The sequence below is a fragment of the Stegodyphus dumicola genome, chromosome 2 (assembly GCF_044657685.1).
Source record: "Stegodyphus dumicola isolate Sdum_Otavi_A_Nest chromosome 2, ASM4465768v1".
NCBI lineage: Eukaryota > Metazoa > Arthropoda > Arachnida > Araneae > Eresidae > Stegodyphus > Stegodyphus dumicola.
Window position 1 is genome coordinate 106,792,651 of NC_140769.1, and position 22,020 is coordinate 106,814,670.

At 29.8% G+C, this 22,020-nt stretch overlaps 1 protein-coding gene across 1 annotated transcript in view; it reads right to left on the minus strand.

Annotated features, from left to right (window-relative positions):
* Positions 1–22,020, minus strand: part of LOC118200996 (protein AATF-like) — a 72,518-nt gene that overhangs the window by 15,351 nt on the left and 35,147 nt on the right. Inside the window, exons 5-11 of the mRNA XM_035373004.2 lie at positions 14,033–14,113; positions 13,721–13,858; positions 13,378–13,495; positions 8,438–8,599; positions 7,090–7,198; positions 6,255–6,371; positions 3,120–3,253 (exon numbers count right to left, since the gene is read on the minus strand). Of these exons, the coding sequence (XP_035228895.1) occupies positions 3,120–3,253; positions 6,255–6,371; positions 7,090–7,198; positions 8,438–8,599; positions 13,378–13,495; positions 13,721–13,858; positions 14,033–14,113 (859 nt within the window). The remainder of the gene's footprint in view (positions 1–3,119; positions 3,254–6,254; positions 6,372–7,089; positions 7,199–8,437; positions 8,600–13,377; positions 13,496–13,720; positions 13,859–14,032; positions 14,114–22,020) is intronic.

Sequence of the window (22,020 nt, forward strand, 5' to 3'; positions counted from 1 at the left end):
GATTTAATGTTAGTTTTTATTGTTTAACAGTAATTGCAGTTTTCGAATACTTGTAAAATAAACCTAATTCTTAAATTAATTTCATGCGTATTTCTTTTGCAAGTATTACAGTTCATAATACTTCAAACAACTTGAAATTTGATACTTGTTAATTTATGTGGGATATGTTCATAATAATTTTATAATTTAAATAACTCATTGTCATCATATGAGCATAATCTAAAATGCACAGCATTTGACAACAAATGAATAAAATATTAGCCAACTTCTAATTGCTTTCTTTTGTCCAGTTGCCTCCTTTTAAATCATTTAATACCATAAAGCTATTTGATGAAAAAAAATAATTGGTATGTCCACATCAACATGTACATTTATAATAATGTTATAGAAAAAGTCACATGAGATAAATATTAAAAATTCAATATTCCTAAACAAATAAACTTTTAAAACTTTTATCTGGTATATAAGATAAAATAAAGAACATATTTAGGTAATTTTGAATTTGCATAATTTTATGAACGTATTTATGAAATTAAGAGTTACATTGTAAAAGGGAACTTTTTAAAAATGCCTCGATAAAGCATTTCTTTTGTAGAGGTGAACTTTTAGTACTGATCTAATATATTTATAAGATTTTAAACTGAGAAAGACAACAATAATAGATTACAATACATTGCAAGATTGGCTGATAAATGTAAAATTTGTACATATAATTATGTGTGTAATTAAAACAGAAGTTACTCGATTAACTTACATGCAAATTAATATTTTCTTTAACATGTTTTGGATAAACTTAATTTTAATAAATATGTATATATTTGTGTATTATCTGAAGATATGAATGCAATATTTGTGACATTAAACATTCATCTTCAAGGAAAATAACAAAGTCAACTTCATAACTATTGGAAAAGGTAAGTTTTCTACAATTTCCTGATCTATATTTAACAATTTTAAAATTTATCACACTCATTCAAATAATCTAAATGTATGATGTTTACTGAATTTGATAATTAACTATATTGTACTTTAGATAGAAATTAATGTAGATATTCCCCATATTTTACGGTACAAAAACTTATATATTTGATAATAATTGACCTAAATCTTCCCTATGTTTTTTTTTGCATATGCGAATAACTGGTAAAAATTTAGTCCGATGTCTTCTCCTCTTTACTGTGTATAAGTGCACATTTTTGGTAAAAAATTTGCATAAATCTCCAATTACCTATTTACTGCATTTTTCATAAAATGTGCTTATTTTAATCTCATATTTTTTATATAAATCTATGCAAAAATTTTCTGCATATTATGATTAAAAGATAAAATGTTAATTTGATATCAAATTTTTACATATCCACCTTTTAGGTATGTACAGCAATATGGAATATATATAACTGGAAAATTTAAATGCAAAAAAATTAATTTCTATTCAAAAATTATGTAACACTTAGAGGCTGAAAATCACTTTTAATATTTCATTTCAAAGTGACTACAAAATATGCAATAACTTTTGTAAACCTGAGTTCTATGTTTTAAATCAATTAATGCTATCGTTCATTTACATGGGATAAGAAAATGTCCTTCGGAAAAGCAAATAATTTAATTAAAGTGTTATTTAATAATAATGAATTTAGTAAACAACTGTTTGCTACAGTTGTTTACTAAATTTAAATTTATGGAATTAATTTAGTAAACAAAAATGTAAATGAACAATAGCATTAATTGATTTAAAACATAGAATTGATGTTTACGGTATTTACTGCATATTTTGTAGACACTTTGAAATGAAATATTAAAAGTGATTTTCAGCCTTTAAGTGTTACATAATTTTTGAATAGAAATTTAATTTTTTTTGGCATTTATTAGTGCATTTAAATTTTCCAGTTATATATATTCCATATTGCTGTACATAACTAAAAGGCAGATATGTAAGAATTAGATATAAAAATGACATTTTACCTTTTAATCATAGCATGCAGAAAGTTTTTGCATAGATTTATATAAAAAGTATGAGATTAAAATAAGTACATTTTACGAAAAATGCAGTGAAAAGGTAACTGGAGATTTATGCAAATTTTTTACCAAAAAATGTGCATTTATACACAGTAAAGTGGAGAAGACATCGGATTAAATTTTTACCAGTCATTCGCATATGCAAAGAAAACATAGGGAAAATTTAGGTTAATTACTATCAAATATATACGTTTTTGTACCGTAAAATACGGGAAACATATACGTTAATTTTTATCAAATATATACGTTTTTGTACCGTAAAATACGGGAAACATATACGTTAATTTTTATCAAATATATACGTTTTTGTACCGTAAAATACGGGGAATATCTACCTTAATTTTTACCTAATATATACGTTTATATACAGTAAAAAATCGGGGAAATTTACGTAAATTTTTACTAAATATATAGGCATATGTGAAGCAAAAAATTGAGATTTACGTATATGCGATAAATATATGTAAATTTTTACTAAAAATATACGTAAATCCCTGAAATTTACGTATATTATACGTAAAAGTTGCGAATGAACAGCAGTCACTCGTGTAAATATACCTAAAATTTACGTATTGTATAACGTAAAAATATATGTAAATATATAGTAATTGCCACTGGACACTTTTTATGATACTTTTACGTACAACTTGAACGTTTTTTATACGAAAGGCCATTCGTAAATTGCACGTATTTTTCTCGTGCAATTTACGAAAGCATGCCGCCTGGGAATAATATAAACATAATTCTAGACTGGCACATAAAAAATGAAAATTAGTAATTACATGCTAAAAATTTTTATGCTTCTAAGTAGCATGATTTTTTGAATATGCTCATGAATAGATGTATTTAAACAGCCTAGCTAGATTTGCATAACCACTTCTTTAATTCTGTATTTTAATAGTGTTTTGTTCATTAACATTATATTTAGATCATTAAAGAAGGAAAGAAAAATAATTTATAAACAATGTAACACAACAAAATGCATGAATAAATATGGTAGACAATAGTGCTCTGAAGCTGCAACATTAAAAGCTTGGCAATAAAAGATCATAAAATTAGTCCAGAAGATTATACTTTTTAGACTATACCTATATAAATGTTACCTTAACACTTCACGATCGATACCAACAGATTGACTTTCAATAACATCCTTAAGGAGTTGCCGATAAAAATCATCATCATCAAATATCTCTGGATCATAATCTTTAAGAAGCATATCTTGCTTGGATACAGACTCCTAAATCATTCAGAAGTTAAGAAAATTACTTACAAGATCAAGAGGATGTAGATCATGCATATATAATTTTGAAAGGGTAATAGGCCGTATTAGAAATTAGGAATATTATGTGGGCCAGAGTACTTTAGGATTTATTTTTACACAAATATAAAAAACGAACACATCTTAATTAGTTTACTCTCTCTATTACTTCATATAAAACCCCATCATAAAATCTATAAAAATATAAATTACGAAATAGGATAATATTCTTAAATAAAAAAAAAAAAAAAAAAAAACTTTTTAATGCCATAGTGGATACAAGATGGTCAACAATTAGGGATACTGCAGAATTTAAAACTAGCAATGCACCTTTGAGATGCACATCAGTAATTTGCATCTTTGTCTTCGAATTTAATGAACTTCATCTCTGAAAAAGGTTGCTTACATTTATAGGTTTTTTCCAAATAGTGTCATTTTTTGCTGGGCAAAAGCTGTCAACTTTAGAAACTTGCTAAGTGAGAAACAGTTTTTATAAAAATTAGTGTAATATCCTTGACTTTTGTCTTCAGAACAAGGCTTTCTTGTAGTTTGATTAATTCTGTTCACAAAGAAAATGGTGGTAGGTCACCTTCAACATCAAATGGCGAATCAATCAAAATTTGTACACCCCTCTTGCGACTTAACACAACTGGAGGAAGCTGCACTCTACTGGAAAAAAAAGGGGGGCAGTGGGAGGATGCACAGTTGATTGGTTACTAGACCGGCTTTATCAACTTTAGGCGCTGCTTATAAATCACTTATGTCTGGAGATCCGGGCGTCACTCCGGATCCTAGCCTCAGATGTTAATGCGCCATAATCACCACCTACTCGACAGGCCCCAGGAGTCACCACTCCTTGTTCGCGGATTTTAGTCATGGGCATGACCTGATCACCTGGAGTTTTGGCTGATCGTCTAAATGCTCCCGTCAGTACTATGTGGGCTGTGTGTCACATCAGGATATTACCTAGCAAATTCAGTGTCGCCCCACATCGAACTACAGAACCATCTGTTCTGTGACTTACGCCAACCATCTGACTGGGCCAATGAGCCTAACTCAAGGTATCTCCCAGGGGTGGTGAAACCACCAAACTCAATGATTATATACCCCTGTGGCTGAGACTGCCTAGGTATAGATCCTAGCCAGTAGCTTCACAGAGTTCTCTGTGTCGACCCACGAGGAGGGTCAAATGGAGAAGAGAATATTCACAAGTTTCCTTCTTAGGTTTTAAATCACTAAATCTAGTGTTGAATTCTTGCCTCAAAGATTTCAACTTATCTGCAAAGGATTTGAAACAAAATCATTTTTGTGATTTGCAAGGGTGGGAAAATGATAAGTATTTCCTTCTCTTAATTCACTTTAGACACTTAAGTGACTTTTGACCAGAGTCGAAGCTTATTGTACAAGGATATGATAAAGCTCATGAATCAACTGTTCCAGAATTTGTAATTTAGAACTGAGTTCATTGAGATATGTTGTAATGTCGAACAAAATGCAAATTAGATTGATTTTGCATTCAACTTTAGTTCGTGTACAGTGCAATGAAATTCAGACGAACCTTCGGTATAAATTTTGTTATCAGACAACTCCAAACACTGATGGAGCTAAATTGGTAGATATTCCACTTAGCTCTTCCCACTTTACGTCAAATTTAGTAAAAGCCTTGTTTATGTCCTGGGAAACATCATTACACTTTGTTGCATCTCTCCCTGATTAAAGAGCAAGCAGTTCTTTCATACAGTAAAAGTTCACATTAACTCTGCAGAAAAATATAGCAAACTGAATGGTATCAGTGGTTTTGTGTCTTCAAACTTTGATGCAATATGTTTAATTTTATGTGACTAGCCATTTCATCAATTCGTTGGGTTACTATCCAAAGTGAAAGACTTATCTGTTCAGTTTCACTGCTTTCCTCAAGATACAGTACTTTCATGACAGAAGTATGGCATTCATTGACAAACTCGCCTTCAGAATATGGTTTATGAGTAGTCCACAATTTTTTTTGCTAATAATAAAGCTTTTATGAACAGTGTTATCAGAAACATCATTATATTGGTGGAATAGCACCTGTTGTACAGATACACTCTTTTTTCACATTTTATATCTTATCTATTCTCAAATGATTTTTATAAGTGTTGTAATTAGCATGTTTCATGTTATAATGTTTTTTTAAGTTGTATTCCTTCAAAACTGAAATAGTTTCAAAACATACAAAAGAAAGAGGCTTTTCCTTTTGCATTATGATTCGCAGCATCTACTTTTTTCTTTGATGAAGCCAACGTAATTAGTCTTTGATTGCAAATTTATAAATACATGAAAGTGAAACATACGCTGATATAATGCGGAAACTGGAAATTACAGCAATTTGCATAAGAAAAAAGTAAAAATACAGATAAAATTTTTTTTTAAATTGGTGAAAACCATGAGAATTAGAATTTGTACAAAATTACTCATCACAACTATGAGTGTTTGTTGAATTGAAACTGCTAATGGGATAGATTCAAGAATAGTTGGAAAAGTTGTCATATAAAATCAGGATTGTGTGTTGCACATACCTGATGTAGATAAAAATAATCATACATACAAAGAATATGAAACCAAATAAATAATCTGAAATATATTAAATCATTTCACACTTTGCCACTTAAGATACCTGCTTTTAACAGCTGATGAAAATTCAAATGTAATTAACTAATTTAAAATTATAATTCAAATGTAATTAACTAACTTAAAATTACTATAACTATACTTAAATACTTAATATTGAGCTGTCAAATTTATATATTTTTGTTTTACACTTGCTTACAGGTGATTATTATTTAGAACTGAAAAATCAATACTTTAAAAAACATGTATTTTATAGTAATAAAAAAAACTTGAAGATTATTCTGATTTAAAAAATTATATGCATACATACACATATGTACTATAAATACATATCTTTTATAGTTTTAAATATAAATTTTTTAAAACTACATACATTAACATCAGCATTTTCATCATTTTTCATCTGTGAAAATTCTGGTTTACCGAGAACTCGATAGAGTGATCTTTTAAGCTGAGTTCTTTTGATTAGACGATTTTTGTCTTGAAGAATCTGAAAAAATGAAATTTACATAGAGATTTTAGTCAATTTCGTCAGAATTTGAAAAAAAGGAAAAAAGTTTTATTGTCTGATGTAACAGCAAAAGATGTTAGATTACAAAAGAATAATAAAAAAAAAATAGTTAATAAGCTGGAATAAAACTGTTTACTTATGAAGTAAACATTTGCCAGAAAAGGTAATATTCCCATGCATGGGATGCAACAAGTTTTTCATAATACTACATATTTAAACAAAGTAACAAATTTGTTAATACTACATATTTAACAAACAGTCTTACTTATCTCATCAGAAACTAATACTTGGAATACAAAGAACTACCTGGAATATTACACTGCTAGTTAGAACTCAGAATATCAGTTATTACGTACATATTCATACTGAAACTTATCAGACTCTCAGCCTTCTATATATAACTATCTAACAGTTCGGTTTTTCAATGCAACAAATTTGAGCTAGTATTACGATAATAGCAGTATAAATAAAAAGCACATTGTTGTTTAAGATATTTAGTTTTCAATATAAAATAAGAAAACAATGTTCATCTTTTATATATTTTGCAAGAACATAAATATTTTGCTTCAAAAAATTACCTGTCATTAGCACAATAAGAATTTTACTAAAAAGTGCACAATATTTAACATTCATTACTTTAAATGAAGATTTAAGAAATTAAGGTTAACTTTTAAGGCTACAAAATAATAATATGTACCTTTTCTATTTGCTTCAATGCTGAGTTCTCAAATGCTGTGAAAGATTTCTGGGTAATTCTTCCAGTTGACAAACGTGTTTTTTCATCCCATTTTTGTATAACTGAATTTCTACAAGACAGATAATTTATTTTCAAGAGCACAAAGTGAAGTAGAATTAAAAAATTAAATCAACAGAAAAATATGCTTTCAACAAGAATTTTTATGCCTCATATGATTCATATAATTTAAAATACAGAAATTTTATACTAACTTGAAGAAACTTGAACTCATAAATATGCTGTTACAAATTTTATCTCCTATTATGAATATTATAACAGGAAATTCACACTGGGCAAGTTATGTATAAAATTTCCATATTGGCGAATGATATGAGCATGATGAATAAATGCTACAGATGAAAAAGTCAAGAAATTTTATTCAGTCATACTGAAATTAGAATAATATAAATAAAATTTTAAAATTGTAGAAAAATACCTGATATTTATAAGTAAATTCAATAATTCCATATCCAACATCTATTTGTAATTTCAAAAGGAAGTGACGCAAAATTTTTGTTTACTAAAATTAAGAGACAAGTAATATTTATCGTTTTAATAAAGATGGATCTATGAAAGGTAACACATAAAGCTGACTTCCTTTTTGCATTAAAAAAGGGGGACAAAGACTTTCAAAACAAAATTTACATTATTGATTTATACGCTTTTTAAATTTTAAAAGCAATGATTACAAAGAAGAAATTTTTTTTTTACTACTAAAGCACCAATTATATTGATATATTTGAACATGCATGAAATAAAATTATAAATAACTAATAAAAAAGCTAAGAATGTTTGTACAGTAATAGTTAATTAAATAATACTAACAATTTTCCTTGACATTGGGTCTTAGTCTGGATTATTTTGGGGCACTTTATTCTTCAAGTAAAAATTTTCAAATTTCATGTAATTGATAAATTATTTGATACTTAAAATGTGAATAACAATAATATATAATTTAGTTTTATGATTTACTTGGTTCAGATGCATTCAATACCAGTTATTAGACCTGTAGTCTTTGCTTCTGAAGTTTATACTTCTAATCTTGTGTCAACTCAAAGGAAACATGTATCATCGAATTTCATAAGTGCCATTTGAAGCCATTCTTTCAAATAAATAGATTATATTTATAACAGACATATTAATTGATATTTAGTAAATATTGACGATTACTAAGTCTATTTTCACTACATTTGCACACTGAATTCATTGTTTCAGCCCAGTGCACAAAATTAGATTTTATTTTAAGGAATTGAAATAAAAAAAAAAAAACACCGAGATTGTAATATATGAGTGCATACTCTCAGATTACCTGTACGGTATTAGACTTTTATGTCTTTTGGCAAGAATTTCACAGTAATCCTGATTTTCTGCTTTACGTTTGCGAGGCTTCCAGTCGTCAATTTTGATGTCATCTGTTTTGCTTTTTTCTTCCATTTCCTCAACTGCTTCATCACTATGAATTTCTTCATCACTAAAATAAAGATTAAACAGAACTTCAAAAACAGCACCTACAAATGCAATGCAATTTAGCAACAAAATATGACAAAATAAGAAAATGAAGGAAAATTTATAATTATAAGACATTTAATTCTTCGCAAATATTCTTATAAAATTTATGTATTCATATTAATGTTAATAGAATCACAGATTAAAATCCATCTCACAGTATGCAAAGAATGATTTCAGTAGCTAAGCATGATATTTGTTATAACAATTATGATCCAACTACGTAATCATCAGTGGCAGATTGATAAAAAAAATCAGCCCTGGCAGAAAAAACATATGCCGCCCCATGTGAAATGTTATTATACATATAAGTTATAATTATCATCTCATCATTATGAAAATTAATTGCAGAAATGTAATACTTCACTCATATATATATATATATATATATATATATGTTGTTGTTACATATGGCTTTATTGGAAAGATCACTCTGAACATAATTCAAATATATATATATATATATATGGAGGGGAGGAATAAACTACAAACAATAAATAACAGTGACTAAATAATTATATAAACAAAACAGTGGTTGATTCCTAACTAGCCATTTAAATACTTTTTTTTAATTCCAGGCGCCTGGGCAAATATTTCATCTATTATTATTTTTAATTTTTGCTTTATCCAAAATATCTTTCTCTGTTTTCATCAACAGCAATGACTTCAAATTAAGCTTACTTCATAGAACTCCTTAATCTACTTTTTACAATTTTTAATTTTGAAAAAGCTCTTTTGCATTATAGATCGCATTCAATATCTCAAATAAAATCATACAAACTTTAGCACTGCGCAATATGTTAATACTGTCATGTTGACATAAGATACACATATCTACAAGGGCTATTTGGAAAATAACCTCTGCTGCGATGTGGCACTAGTAGTAGTGGGCGCAGCACAAACACTGTTATATCAAGCAATCTGTGATTCAGTAAATTTCCAGCTATCCTAAAGAGAGTATCATACTGCCGCATGTGTGTTGGCTATAACGTCACAAAATGTGCACTGCTATTGAAAATCCCACAAAATATGAGGTAAGAGGAGTAATACGATTTCTTTGGGTGAAAAAACTGTCAGTAGTAGACATACATCATGAATTGTGTGTCATATACAACTCAAACATTATGAGTGAAGGTGTAGTGCATCAGTGGGTGACATTTTTCAATGCAGGAAGAACAAACATTCATGATGAATCACGAAGTGGGAGGGCGTCTGTAGTGAGTGATGATCTCGCCAAACAAATTGATGACAAAATCCAACAGATCAGTCGATTCACAATCTTGGAACTTTCACAACAATTTCCAAATATTTCTCAGATTATTTTGTACGAGATAGTCACCAGAAAATTAGACTATAGGAAGTTCTAGGCTCAAGGGGTATCCAAAATTTTCATGGAGATCCACAAAATCAATCAAATGGGCCCTGCCTTATACTTTCTTTTTCAGTACCAAATGAAAGGGAAGGAATTTTTGAACAAAATAGTGACTGTTGATAAGACTTAGGTAACACACATGAATGGTGAGACAAAAAAACAATCAATGGCATAGGTCATACCTGTTCTCTGACCTGGCTGAGGAAAGCCCATCAAACTTTGTCAGCAAGGAAGGTTATGGTCACCATGTTTTGGGATGCTAATGGAATCTTGCTTTTCAAATTCATGGTATGTGATACAGCACATAATTCTGAAATGTACTGTAAGACTTTTTGAGAAAACTGAAAACAGCCATCCAGAATAAATGTCACTGCTTGCTGACATCTAGGTCCTGTTCCTGCACAATAATACTTGCCCACACAGTGCTCAGCAAACACAATATCTTTTGCACCAATTCTAATGGAAAATGTTTTTAACACCCCCCTCCTGCAATGTAGAAATGGCTTGAGACACAGCACTTCACTGATGATGAGAAATTTCAAACTGCTGTGACAAGTTTGTTGAAGTCACAGGCGGCTGTGTTTTAAGCAGAAGGGATTGGCAAGTAGATAAAATACTATGACAAATGCTTGAATAAACATGGCAGATATGTTGAAAAACAGAGGACAGCTGTACCTTTTAGATGTAAATAAAAAATTTTTTGAATCTATGTGGTTTTTTATTTATAGTAAAAAGGAGGTTAGTTTCCGAATTGCCCTTGTATTTATGATTATCTCCTACGAAAGGAAGTGCTGCTAATTAAAATTAGGAAATGTTACAATTTAAGAGATTTATTTACACTATTAAAAATTGTAATAAATTTAAAAGAAGTTTAATATTTGTATTGGTATGCATAAATGTACATTTTTAATATAAAAGAAAAATAATAGTACATACATATAAAATAAGGTAGAAAAATAAATGTACATATAAAAAAAAGTAAACTACTGTCTATTTCTCAGAAGATAACTGACTTATCAAATCAATTATTATTAGTACTTCCCCCCAAAATTTGTAATAATTTAGGCATGACCATGTTTCATCTCTTTTGCATGTTTAAATGAAATCTTTTAATTGTGAAAAAATTATATATAAAGTTTTTTAATAAATTAATATTACTCAAACATGAAGGTCACCACCTCGTCCCCAGCCATAAAAAAAGAACATATATTCATAAACGGTTAAAAAGTTTGTTATAAAAACTGATGGGGAATTTAGAAATAGCAATTAAAAACTGGCAATGCATGTAAAGTAAGTGTAAGACTATGATAGAATTAAGACTATTATATAATTATAATGTTGTAATTATATGCATACACAAAAATGTAAAGGCCAAAAATATAATTTTAATCCTACCTTACAGTTTAAATACCATGTTTGCAGTTGTAAATCTTTTGATCGAAAAGGATATTCACTGGAACCGATGCTTGAATGACACTTAAGTTTACCAGAAAAGAACTGGAAGAGAGTGTTAAAACTGTATATGTATATAAGAATGATGATAAATTAAATGGAAGGAACCCACTGATCGGTTGTAGACTAAGAAAATCCAAATAGTAAGTGTGAGGGTGTTTTATCTCCTTTCAGCTATTATGCAGATAAACGGCTTTAATTCAAACATGTAAATCAAAATTAAAAATTTATTCTTTGCATAAAAGTCAAGGAAACAGAAAATAATAATAATAATAATAGTCAAAAGTCTTCACCCAGACTCAGTAATATTTGGGACTTAAGAAGAGCTATGAAATTAGTATTTAGTACATTTTAGGTTTAGCAGCAGTACTTTGCTCAAGAACATGTTGAACATACTTTTCATTTCAAAAATGTGTTTGCTCTTATGTTACAGATCTTTTTTCTTCTTTTATTTTTATTTTATATTAAATTTTCATTTATTATTTTTCATATGCTGAATTACTTCCATTTTACATATTTATGTTTTTGGACTTGTTCCACTTAAATTGAAGATAATTATTACTAGATTTTTAAGCTGGTCTTTATGGTTTCAAAATTTTCATATGTTTTTAAAAATTTTTCATGTATTGGATTCTTGTGTTTATATATATATATTTTGACTTGGTCTACTCAAAATAACATTTTTAAGCTTTTTAAAATTTGTTTATGTTTCTGATGCTATACTTTTACATTTTTTACTGACTGATAACAACCTGTAGATGTTGGACTGATAAAGACACAGATTACTTTGATTGTTTAAAAGATTATTCTGAGTGTTAAACTTTGTGTCTTAATTCAGAAACAGGCTGATTTATTTACTTCTTTCATTGCATGAACCCTCTGATGACAATACAGAGAAAGATGTAAATAGTGAAATAAAGAGTTTAACAATGTCATCAATGGTTTTGGCAATAGAAAACATGCAAAATATCATTTTAAAATTAAAGTCCGACTTAAAAAACAAGCAGCGTTCTAAATGTTTTCCTATATTTCATTTTATATAATAACATTAACTAATACATTACATAATTTAAAGGTTTTTACATATTATTACATAACATTTATTATAACATAATTTAAAGTTTTGTTTTTTAATGTGTATTCAGAATGACGACAAAAAACTGGCTACACCATTGATTTTGTGATGCAACACAAACATACTAGCCAGTGTAAGTAATACATGGCAAAATAACAGAAGAATCCTACTTCTATACTGGGTTGCAGACACAAAATTTTAGAAGCTTAAGAGTAAAACACATACGCTTATATACATCATAAATCTTAAAATGTGTAATTTATTGCTGTTGTACCTCTCCCATATAGCGAGGATAAGTCTGGCAACAGCTGCAGGAAGAAAAACTTGGCAGTGCTGGAATGGCAACAGCGGATGATATTCTATAGATTTAATTTTAATTTTGAGTCGATGTTTTTTGCATCTTTTGTGATACTATTGCTTTACAAAATTTGAGTTTTGGGTGAATGAAATGGAATCCGCTGCCCCGCTGCAAATATTAGTAAAGTATATTTAGAAAATTAGCTGCGTTGAAAAGGATGAAACCCTTGTGTTTGAATTTGCAGTATTTTACTTCCTAAAGCTGCGTCGAGTTCAGAATATTATGCAAGGCTTATTCACGCTGGTGAAGATAAGTTTAAATTTTTGTTATTGTGTTTATAGTGTATAACTTGCAAACATATGAATAGAATTCTATTAAATAAACATTTAAAATTCTGGAATGGTGTTTAAAATTTTAGATGTAGAGTATTCACATTGCTATGTCGCAGCCAGTGGTAGTCAGGTGTAAAGTAAAATTTGTTTTTGCTCCACGACATAACAATTGCTTTCCACAAAATACAAATTTTGATAGCTAATAAATGCATACCTTTCTGATTCAACATTAACTGCAGTATTTTCTAAGTTGCTATTTTCTGGATTTTTAGCTAAAAGCACTGATTGCAAATCCAACCAATTATTTAATAGCATTTTGATACTGCTACAACCTGAAAATACAAAAGTTTATAAATTCACAAATAACAATACACAAGTACTGCTATAAAATAACAGAGATATTATTTGATCAAATAAAATTAGTTTCTTGTTCACATTACAAAATTATATTATTAAACAGAAATGTATTAAAACATATTAAAATTCAGCAAGAATGCTTTTTTATATTATATGCAAAATACATTAATGAAAATGAAAGCAAAAAATTAACTAAATACCTTTATTTAAATTTTCAGCTAATGGCTTGCCACCTTTATCTGTTAAAGACTGCCATCTGTCAGACTGTGGCAATTTGTTAGCAAGAATTAATAGCTTCTGAAGCTTTATACGACATTCACAGAGCCTATTCCATATTTCTGAAGCAGTAAATTATGAAAAAAATTACAAATTAAAATTACAAAAAAATAGGAGATGAAATTCTTTATTTACACAAAATTTAAGAAGTACTTCTTTGTTATATTTAAGTACATTTAAAAGATAGCCTATGAAATTAACACATAAATTGAAACAGTTTTACAATGGTTACAAACCTTGCTGAGCTTTAACAGCTTTCCCTTTTTCAATATCACTGGTTACATCAATATTTGAAAACTGTTGCACCACATCTTGATCTAAAAGAATATTAAAATAATTTCAGTCTCTTAAATAAAAAAGGACATTATTGAAAAATATGTAAAATTTAAATTTAACACTCAACAATTTAGCTCCAAGGAATATTAAAAATGATTCTGAATGTCATTTAATGCAAATACAGCAACAATAGTTCATGAAAAATATTCTCAAAATTAAGAAAACAGTTCTACTACCTATAAGTTTTTTTAAAGGAAATATTTAAAAAAAATTTAAATGCATGTATTACGTAACGGTACAAGATATTCAGTAATTCCCAGAAATACATAATCCAAAGTAAATTTCCAAAACACTTATATTTTTCATCTTGCATTGAAAATATATTTTACAGAATGATTTTGCATATGGTACTTGAAATAAAAATGTTAGGCATTTTGTACTTCCAGTATATGTAGATAAGATAAAAAATATGTAAATCAAAATTATAACTTAAATTAACAATAGCCCCTTAATTCCTCATTTTATTTGCGTATTTCTCTTCTCTATTCTAGAAATAGTAATAACTTTTCTAGACCATGTCATTTCTAGATTAATCCACCATATGACTTTTACATAATAATGATGATGCAGCTAATATGAATCAAATCCTTTCTCTCAATATGCTTCCATATTGAAATAACTACACACTTTGCTTCTGCTCCTATATGAAGGTAGACTGTTTGCTGCTTCTCTTCTTACTGCAAGGCTATCAAAATTGTAAAATGTTTGGAATAGGCACAATCAGAGTATCGTGAATTGTGTCCACAAGTGTCAACTGAAATAAAAATGTATATTTATGTATATTCAATCTGCCTTGGCTGCCATGTTTCCTGTTAATTATGGACCAACATCTTCAACATCTCTGCAATCAACTTTTCTTTTCTGGATCTAAGTCTACAACAACATCTATGCTATCAACATTTTCTACATTATTACATTTATATATGTATAATCAAAACAAAAGAAAAAGTGTAGTGTACTTAAGCTTAGATACTTTTCATGTCTATTATTTTTTATACAAAATTTCAAACTTCATGATCCATAACACCTACACAAGACATACAATATAACTGTACAAGGCTAGAACTAAAATTAAGTGGTAGTTGTCCAAGCCAACAAAAATACAAATCTTCAAAAACAAATAACATACTTACTAGAAAGTAAGACCCTCCTTATATTTTAAGATTAAGAAATAAAAATATAAGTGAATATTCATTCTGTCTTGCTTTAATTCTAAGATAGAGAATCTTAGCTTTTTCCCTTCCTTACAAATTTCCTTGAAATAACATCAATGTTAACTGTGGTGCCAGAACATTATTAGCTATTTGTTTTCAAGCATATCATGAACTGTATAGTAGATACATGCTTAAATTGACAATGCTCAGTTAGATGTGGTACTTAAGCCATGGATGTAATGATTACATTTTGCCATGGATGTAATGATCCAACACTGGCCTGTTTGATTGCCTGGCTTACCACACCCTTAAGTATTTCTTTTGAGGACATATGAAAGCACCACTATCTGGTACTCCTGTTGATAGCACTGAGGAACAGGTTGCATGCATCACAGTATCTGCCAGAACTCAGAATCTTCTAAGATATTCAGAATTTTATATGCTGGAAATGTAAAATTTACATGACAGCTTGTGGAGGGCACTTTGGCAGGTTCAGCTAGAAGTGGGTGAGACACCAGAATTTCACAATTGGTTGCAGAGGTATAGACCCACTGCACTAACTGTATACTCATCCCAAATTAAGAGGATGAACACCTCGAGGAGCAGTCCAAGGGTCTCTCATCCCTTTCTCCCTACCACCAGCCACTCGAGAGGACTTTAGGTTCACCATGTATTTTGAATGCCCCCTTGCCACACAGACACCATACACTTACAAACATCTATGCCTTCTCTGGAATTTGAACGTGAGTCTATTGGTATGGTAGTAAGCATCACTTACCACTATACCATCCAGGCACTTTGACAGCATTTATTGGCCTCTGTTACTTTTTTGTGAGTGAAAAATATATCTTTAGCCACCCTGATCAGTAACAGTGGTTAGTTCTGCAGGCTGCCATATCCTGAGATTTGGGTTTTAAATACTAGAGAAAGATTGAATGATTAAAAGTGTATAATGTCTACACAGCATGATGGCAGTTAATAGTGGTTAGCTGAAAGTCCTCTTGAGATGTTTGGGAGTAGGGAAAGAGTGAGACCCTCAAATTTGCCACCCATAGTGTTTATCATCAAAATTTGGATTGAACTTATCGGTTTCCACACATGTATAATTGGTCAACCCCTGTTGTGCAACTTGGACAGTGTTCTCAGTGAAAAGATGGCTAAACGACTAGTGGCTATTAATTATTCTTGAAGAAAGCATTATAAGTATATATATATAGCAAGTATGGTCAGTTTTATGTATGTTTATTTATTATTAAAATACATATTCACTTACACAGTGTCTTTTCTTTCTAGTGTTTACTGTGGACACTACTTTGTGTATGTCATTTTCAACCATACACTGTTATGTGATTCCCAGTCATCTGGGTCCAACCCTATGCTGCAATGTGATTTCAAGTCATTCCTACCCCTCTTACAAGTTTGTGACCCTCTGGTACTGAGACACCCTATATATGTATAATTGGTGGTTTATATCTATCAGTCTATCTATATACATCAGCCAAGTATGTGAAAATAATAAAACATTTAACTAGTTGTTTGCTGATAAATGGAAGTAGTGCATATTTTTTAAAGAATGTCTTTTTGAAATTCACAATGATGAGAGCTCAGAATTCTAAAAATGTAACGATCTCTGGTAATGAAATTTTTATGTGTTCGTGCAAAGTTTTTGTTCTAATTTAAGCTTATATTTTTTGTATAAAAGTGTTTATTAATTATATTGTTTTAAGCAGATGTCAAAATCCCATAAAATGATATTAGTTATGAGATGAAGAAGACTGAGTTATATTTCTATAAGGACTAGATATTGTGAATGTATTGCTATGTAAGCCTGATCAATTGGAAAATATTTACGACAAAATTAAGGGGGGAAAAAAGATTTTTAAGCACTTATAGCTGAGTCCAGAGCAGTTTAGACATTTTATTTTGCATAAGAAAGAAATTTCTGCTTCTTGATGCAATTTCACTTTTAAATTGAACAACTTCTACAATTTCACTTTTGAATTGAACAACTTCTACAAATAATTGGAATGGTTACAAGGTTTAGAAAAACCTATGATGATTTAAAACAGCTTAAATACCAATCAAATAAAATGAAAATTTCTGAATGAGATGTGTCAACATTTTGTAAATAGTCTATCCAAAATTAAAAAGACAGACCAACTTGTAAACATACTAGATGAATATGATGCAACACATTAAAATTTGAGAAAAAAAAGCAAATATAAGTACAACAATTTTAGGTGATAGAATTAACCACTTGTTTAAATCAAGTTGTTCTACTTAATTAATAAAAAAAAAAAAAAACAGTACTTTAAGATTCCCCCCCCCTCCCAATGAAAAGTTGGAAACTGTTAGAAATTAATTCTTTTGCCAAGCACAAAACATTAAATAAGAATTACAAAAAGATACCTAAAAATTACATAATACACTACCAAATTAACAAAAGCAAAAATGCAAGAAACCATCTATAATAAGACAATTTTTTAGACTGTTCTCATCATGTACACAGCAAAACTCTGCATTGTGCATAACATGATACCGCACACATAATTGTTCTCCCTGTATACACAGCAATCTGTTTTCGCTTAAAGAATCATAAAATAATTGCACAAATTAGACATTGCATACAAGCTGTTTTGCTGTGTACAAAGCAACCTGTTTTTGTTTATTAAAAAAAAAAGGGGGGGAGAACTGTATGAATTGAGCATCAGTGCATAATTTTTGATTTATAAAATATAATTGTTAATGAAGTACAACTGGAATGTGAATTCCATTAGCATTCTTTACTATCTGGCAAAACAGCATATTTCTGAAGAAATTTTATAAGATATTTTTTCTCTCCTTCCAGCATGCTTCATGGTGTAACAATAGCACACTAGGCACATATTCGAGAGGTCTAGGTTTCAAGTCGCGGCAAAAGCATTGCATTTTTGTGAAAAGCATTTTTCACATCATCTGCTTCAAAATAACCTAATGACTCTACAAATGGCACCTGAACTAAAAGGTGACGATAATTTATCAACACCAGAATTCGACAACAGGGTCCTCTCAACCCCAGTTGCCCCTTTGAAGGGGGAGTATATAAGGTATTTTCTCCCTACTTTCCGCATGCCTTCCTGGTGTAACTGGAAGCATACTTGACACATATTTGAGAGATCCAGGGTTCAAGTCAAGGTGAGACCACTGCACATTTTTCACATCTCCTGCTTTAAGATAACCTAATGACTCTATAATGTAATGCTTCATTTTCTATCACATGACAAACTTCAAAATCCCTTACGATTACTTACAAGAAAAAAAAAAAGATTCTCTCAGCAAACATAAAAGCAATCATTAATGGCCAACATTTGTCTCCTGGTTGCACGTGCATACTTGGGTTGCCATATAAATACATTGTGCTGACACAGCATGTTGCTAAGGTTTGCAGATAGTCAGAAAGTACCAAAGAATCAAAATTTGAGAAACACTTGAAAATTTCAAGTGTTTTAACAATAATAAAACTGATCACAAATCATCACTAATTTAAAAAATAAAATAGACAGAATAAGTCATTATAAATGCACATTTTATGACAGTAACACAAAGCAAAAGTCTCAGAATAATAAGATAAATAATAAGATATAAAATAATAGAATAATAAGATAATAAAATAATAAGATAATAGAATAACAGATAGAATAATAAGATAATAAAAGAAATAAATAGAATTTTTATTAACGGATTTCTAACATGCTCACAAAAAGTTTTATATATGTATAATTGGTGGTATAAGTATTGAGTATTTGGAAAACAAGCATTACAAGTAGATTTGGAAAACACAATTACTAGACATAGAAAGTGATGTGACTATGAAAAGCAGTAAGTTTTATATTGAAATTAGATCTCTCTCACTAAATTCTAATAATGTAATCTCAGTGAGTATTGATGAAATGAAGTTGCTCCTCTAGTTCCTTGTGAAATACTGATTGATGAACGTACTTTTTCTATTGCTATTTAGAGCAATTTATGTAGTAATGCAGTTATCAGCACTGTTGCGATTAATATGCTCACTATTTTTTTAATGGAAGATATAAATACATATGTTGGGAAAGCATAATAATATTCATAGTAATTATGCTTACATCGTTAATAGCAACCTAAAACTTTTTTCTTGGATCAACAACCCAAGTTAATGGACCAGCTGTTGATGCCTTGAATTACAAGATGATAAAAAATATAAACCTACATTGAGTTCTGGGTTTCAAAAAGAATATTTATTCCTTACTTGTGAAAAACTAAGTGAATGAGTTAAAACAAAGTTTAAAAAAGTGTGCTGAACAAACAGAAAAGAAAACAACTGCTAAATGTACAGATACACCTACAGAACAGAAACTAAAGAGAACTCTGAAGTCAGAGAAGGCTAAAAATCTAAAAAAGAGAGTTTTTCACAATGATGCTTAAGTGTTGAAGTAAGAAAAAGAGGAAAAGGTGCAAGAAATCTCTATTTATAACATTTATTTAATGATATTGCTATCAAAGAGATCAAGAATATGTCTTCTGATATTAGAAATGCCAGTTGTGTCAAAAAAGGTGCAAAGAAATGTAGTATTAGCATTTTAAAAATTTAGTAGTAAAACAAAACCATAGAAAAAGTACAAGATCCCACGGGGGGGGGGTGAAATTGCAATGTCAGCCTATTGCAGAATTTGCTGGTGAGGGGGTGAAAAAAAAAAAAAAAAAAATTGCAGCAAAATCAGCAAAGAAACCTGATGAAATTATAATCTACGGAAACTATTTGTGTCTGCCATTGCAGTTAATACCACAATTTCTTAAAATACTAAATTGTTTCAAATGCATTTCAAATAACTATGAAAGTATCCCCTGCATATCAAAATACTGCCATAAGCTGCATACAGAAGTATGCAGCCCTTAGTTTGTTTTCGAACCAGCTTGGAATCTGAATAATGATATGTTACCAAACAACATAAAGACATTTACTGATGGAGAAAAGATCCTAATAACTAAAAAAAGATCCTCTCTTTAGTTCATTAAATTTTTTACTGTATCAGTTTCAGCTGCCCCTTCACAATAGTGCTAAAATTATTGCTACAAGAATGCTGGAAAATTAAAGACTTGCAGGACTCAAAATTTCACTCAGAGATCACGAGGAAATATCAGACATTCAGTTCCTCACAGAATATCAGTTTTAGAACTTCGGCATGAAAATTTATCATGTATTCTGAGACACATGCCAGTTGTCACATGCCAATTTTCTTGAGGATGAAAGGAAAATGTGCAGTAACTTGTCAACTAATGCAAATAAGATCAAAGGTAGCTATTCTCAAAAAAAGCAAGTATACCCCAGTTAGAATTATTTGTTTGCAATATCAGAGCTAGATTAGCAAACACTCTTAAAAAGGATTTGAAATTAGCCAATATAAACACATTTTTCTGGTCTGATTCAATGGGTGGCCTCTAAGAAAAAGGATAACTGCAATGTATTTATTTCTAGCAGGGTGAAATTAGAAGTTTGAAAGCAACTGATGATGGAAATATGTACACGGAGTACAAAATTCGGCTGATCTTCCATTTTGAGAATCTGCAGCAAAAAAAAAAAAAAAAACTAATAAAGAAAAATGATGGGAAGGTCCTATCTGGCTAAAATATTGAAGAGATGGATGGCCAAATTTCAAATTGACACCAAAGGAAGAAACCATAAATTCAGAAACAAAGAAGATTATAGTATCCTCTGTGAATAAAGAGAAAACAAATTTCTTCTACCGAATATCTTCATACAAGAGAAAAGTCCAGAAAATGATAATTACAACTGCAGTATGCATTTATTGATTTACAAAAATACTAAACTATGTGTCAAGAAAAGCCAAGCATCCTTAATGAAATTGTGAAAGCAGAAAAGATTATTCTGAAGAGAGTCCAGGAAATTTCAAATGACTGGACAAATGACAAATGGTCTTTATCAGCAATTGATTCAGAAGGCTTATTAAGAGTGAAGACAAATACTTTTATGAAAAAAGATGAAGAAAATTTTAGAGTTCCTGTAGCATTACCTTCTGAACACCACACTGTTAAAAGCTTAATAAAGTGGAAAAATCAAGACTTTGAACATGCCAGTGTACAATATTTAATATCCACATTGCATGAAGATTATTGAAAGAGCAGATTTCTTGTTTTCAAGAAAATCATAAAGACATGGTCTATTTGCAAAAAATACAATGTAAAACTTGTGAAAGTTTCAGCAGGATTTTTATCTTTTCTATTGCTGAGAAGATTTATTCCAAGAACAGATCATTCAAGTGTTATCTATATTGACAATGGAACAAGTTTGGTGAGAACAGCTAATGAGCTACAATCAGTTGACTTGCAGGAATTCACATTGTTTAAAAGAATTAACTGGAAATTCAACTCACTATCAGCACCCTTGTGGGGTGGCTTTTAGGAGCATCTAATAAGCAAGTTAAAAAAATAGTTAGACATGTTTTTAGTAAATACTGATATAGATTATAAACACTTATACATAGTACTCTGTGATGCTGACAATGTGATGAAAGATAGACTCTTGTGAAGATAGCAACAATCTTATACTCTTAACTCCTGTAATGTTCTTGCAAGAAATAAAAGAAGCAGAAGTTCTAGATTTAGATCTAATCAATTCAACAAAGACTAACATGAGTGCTATCCTTACAGGCAAAGAATTCGAGAAAAGCCCAGAAAATGATTTAGAACCAAATATTTAG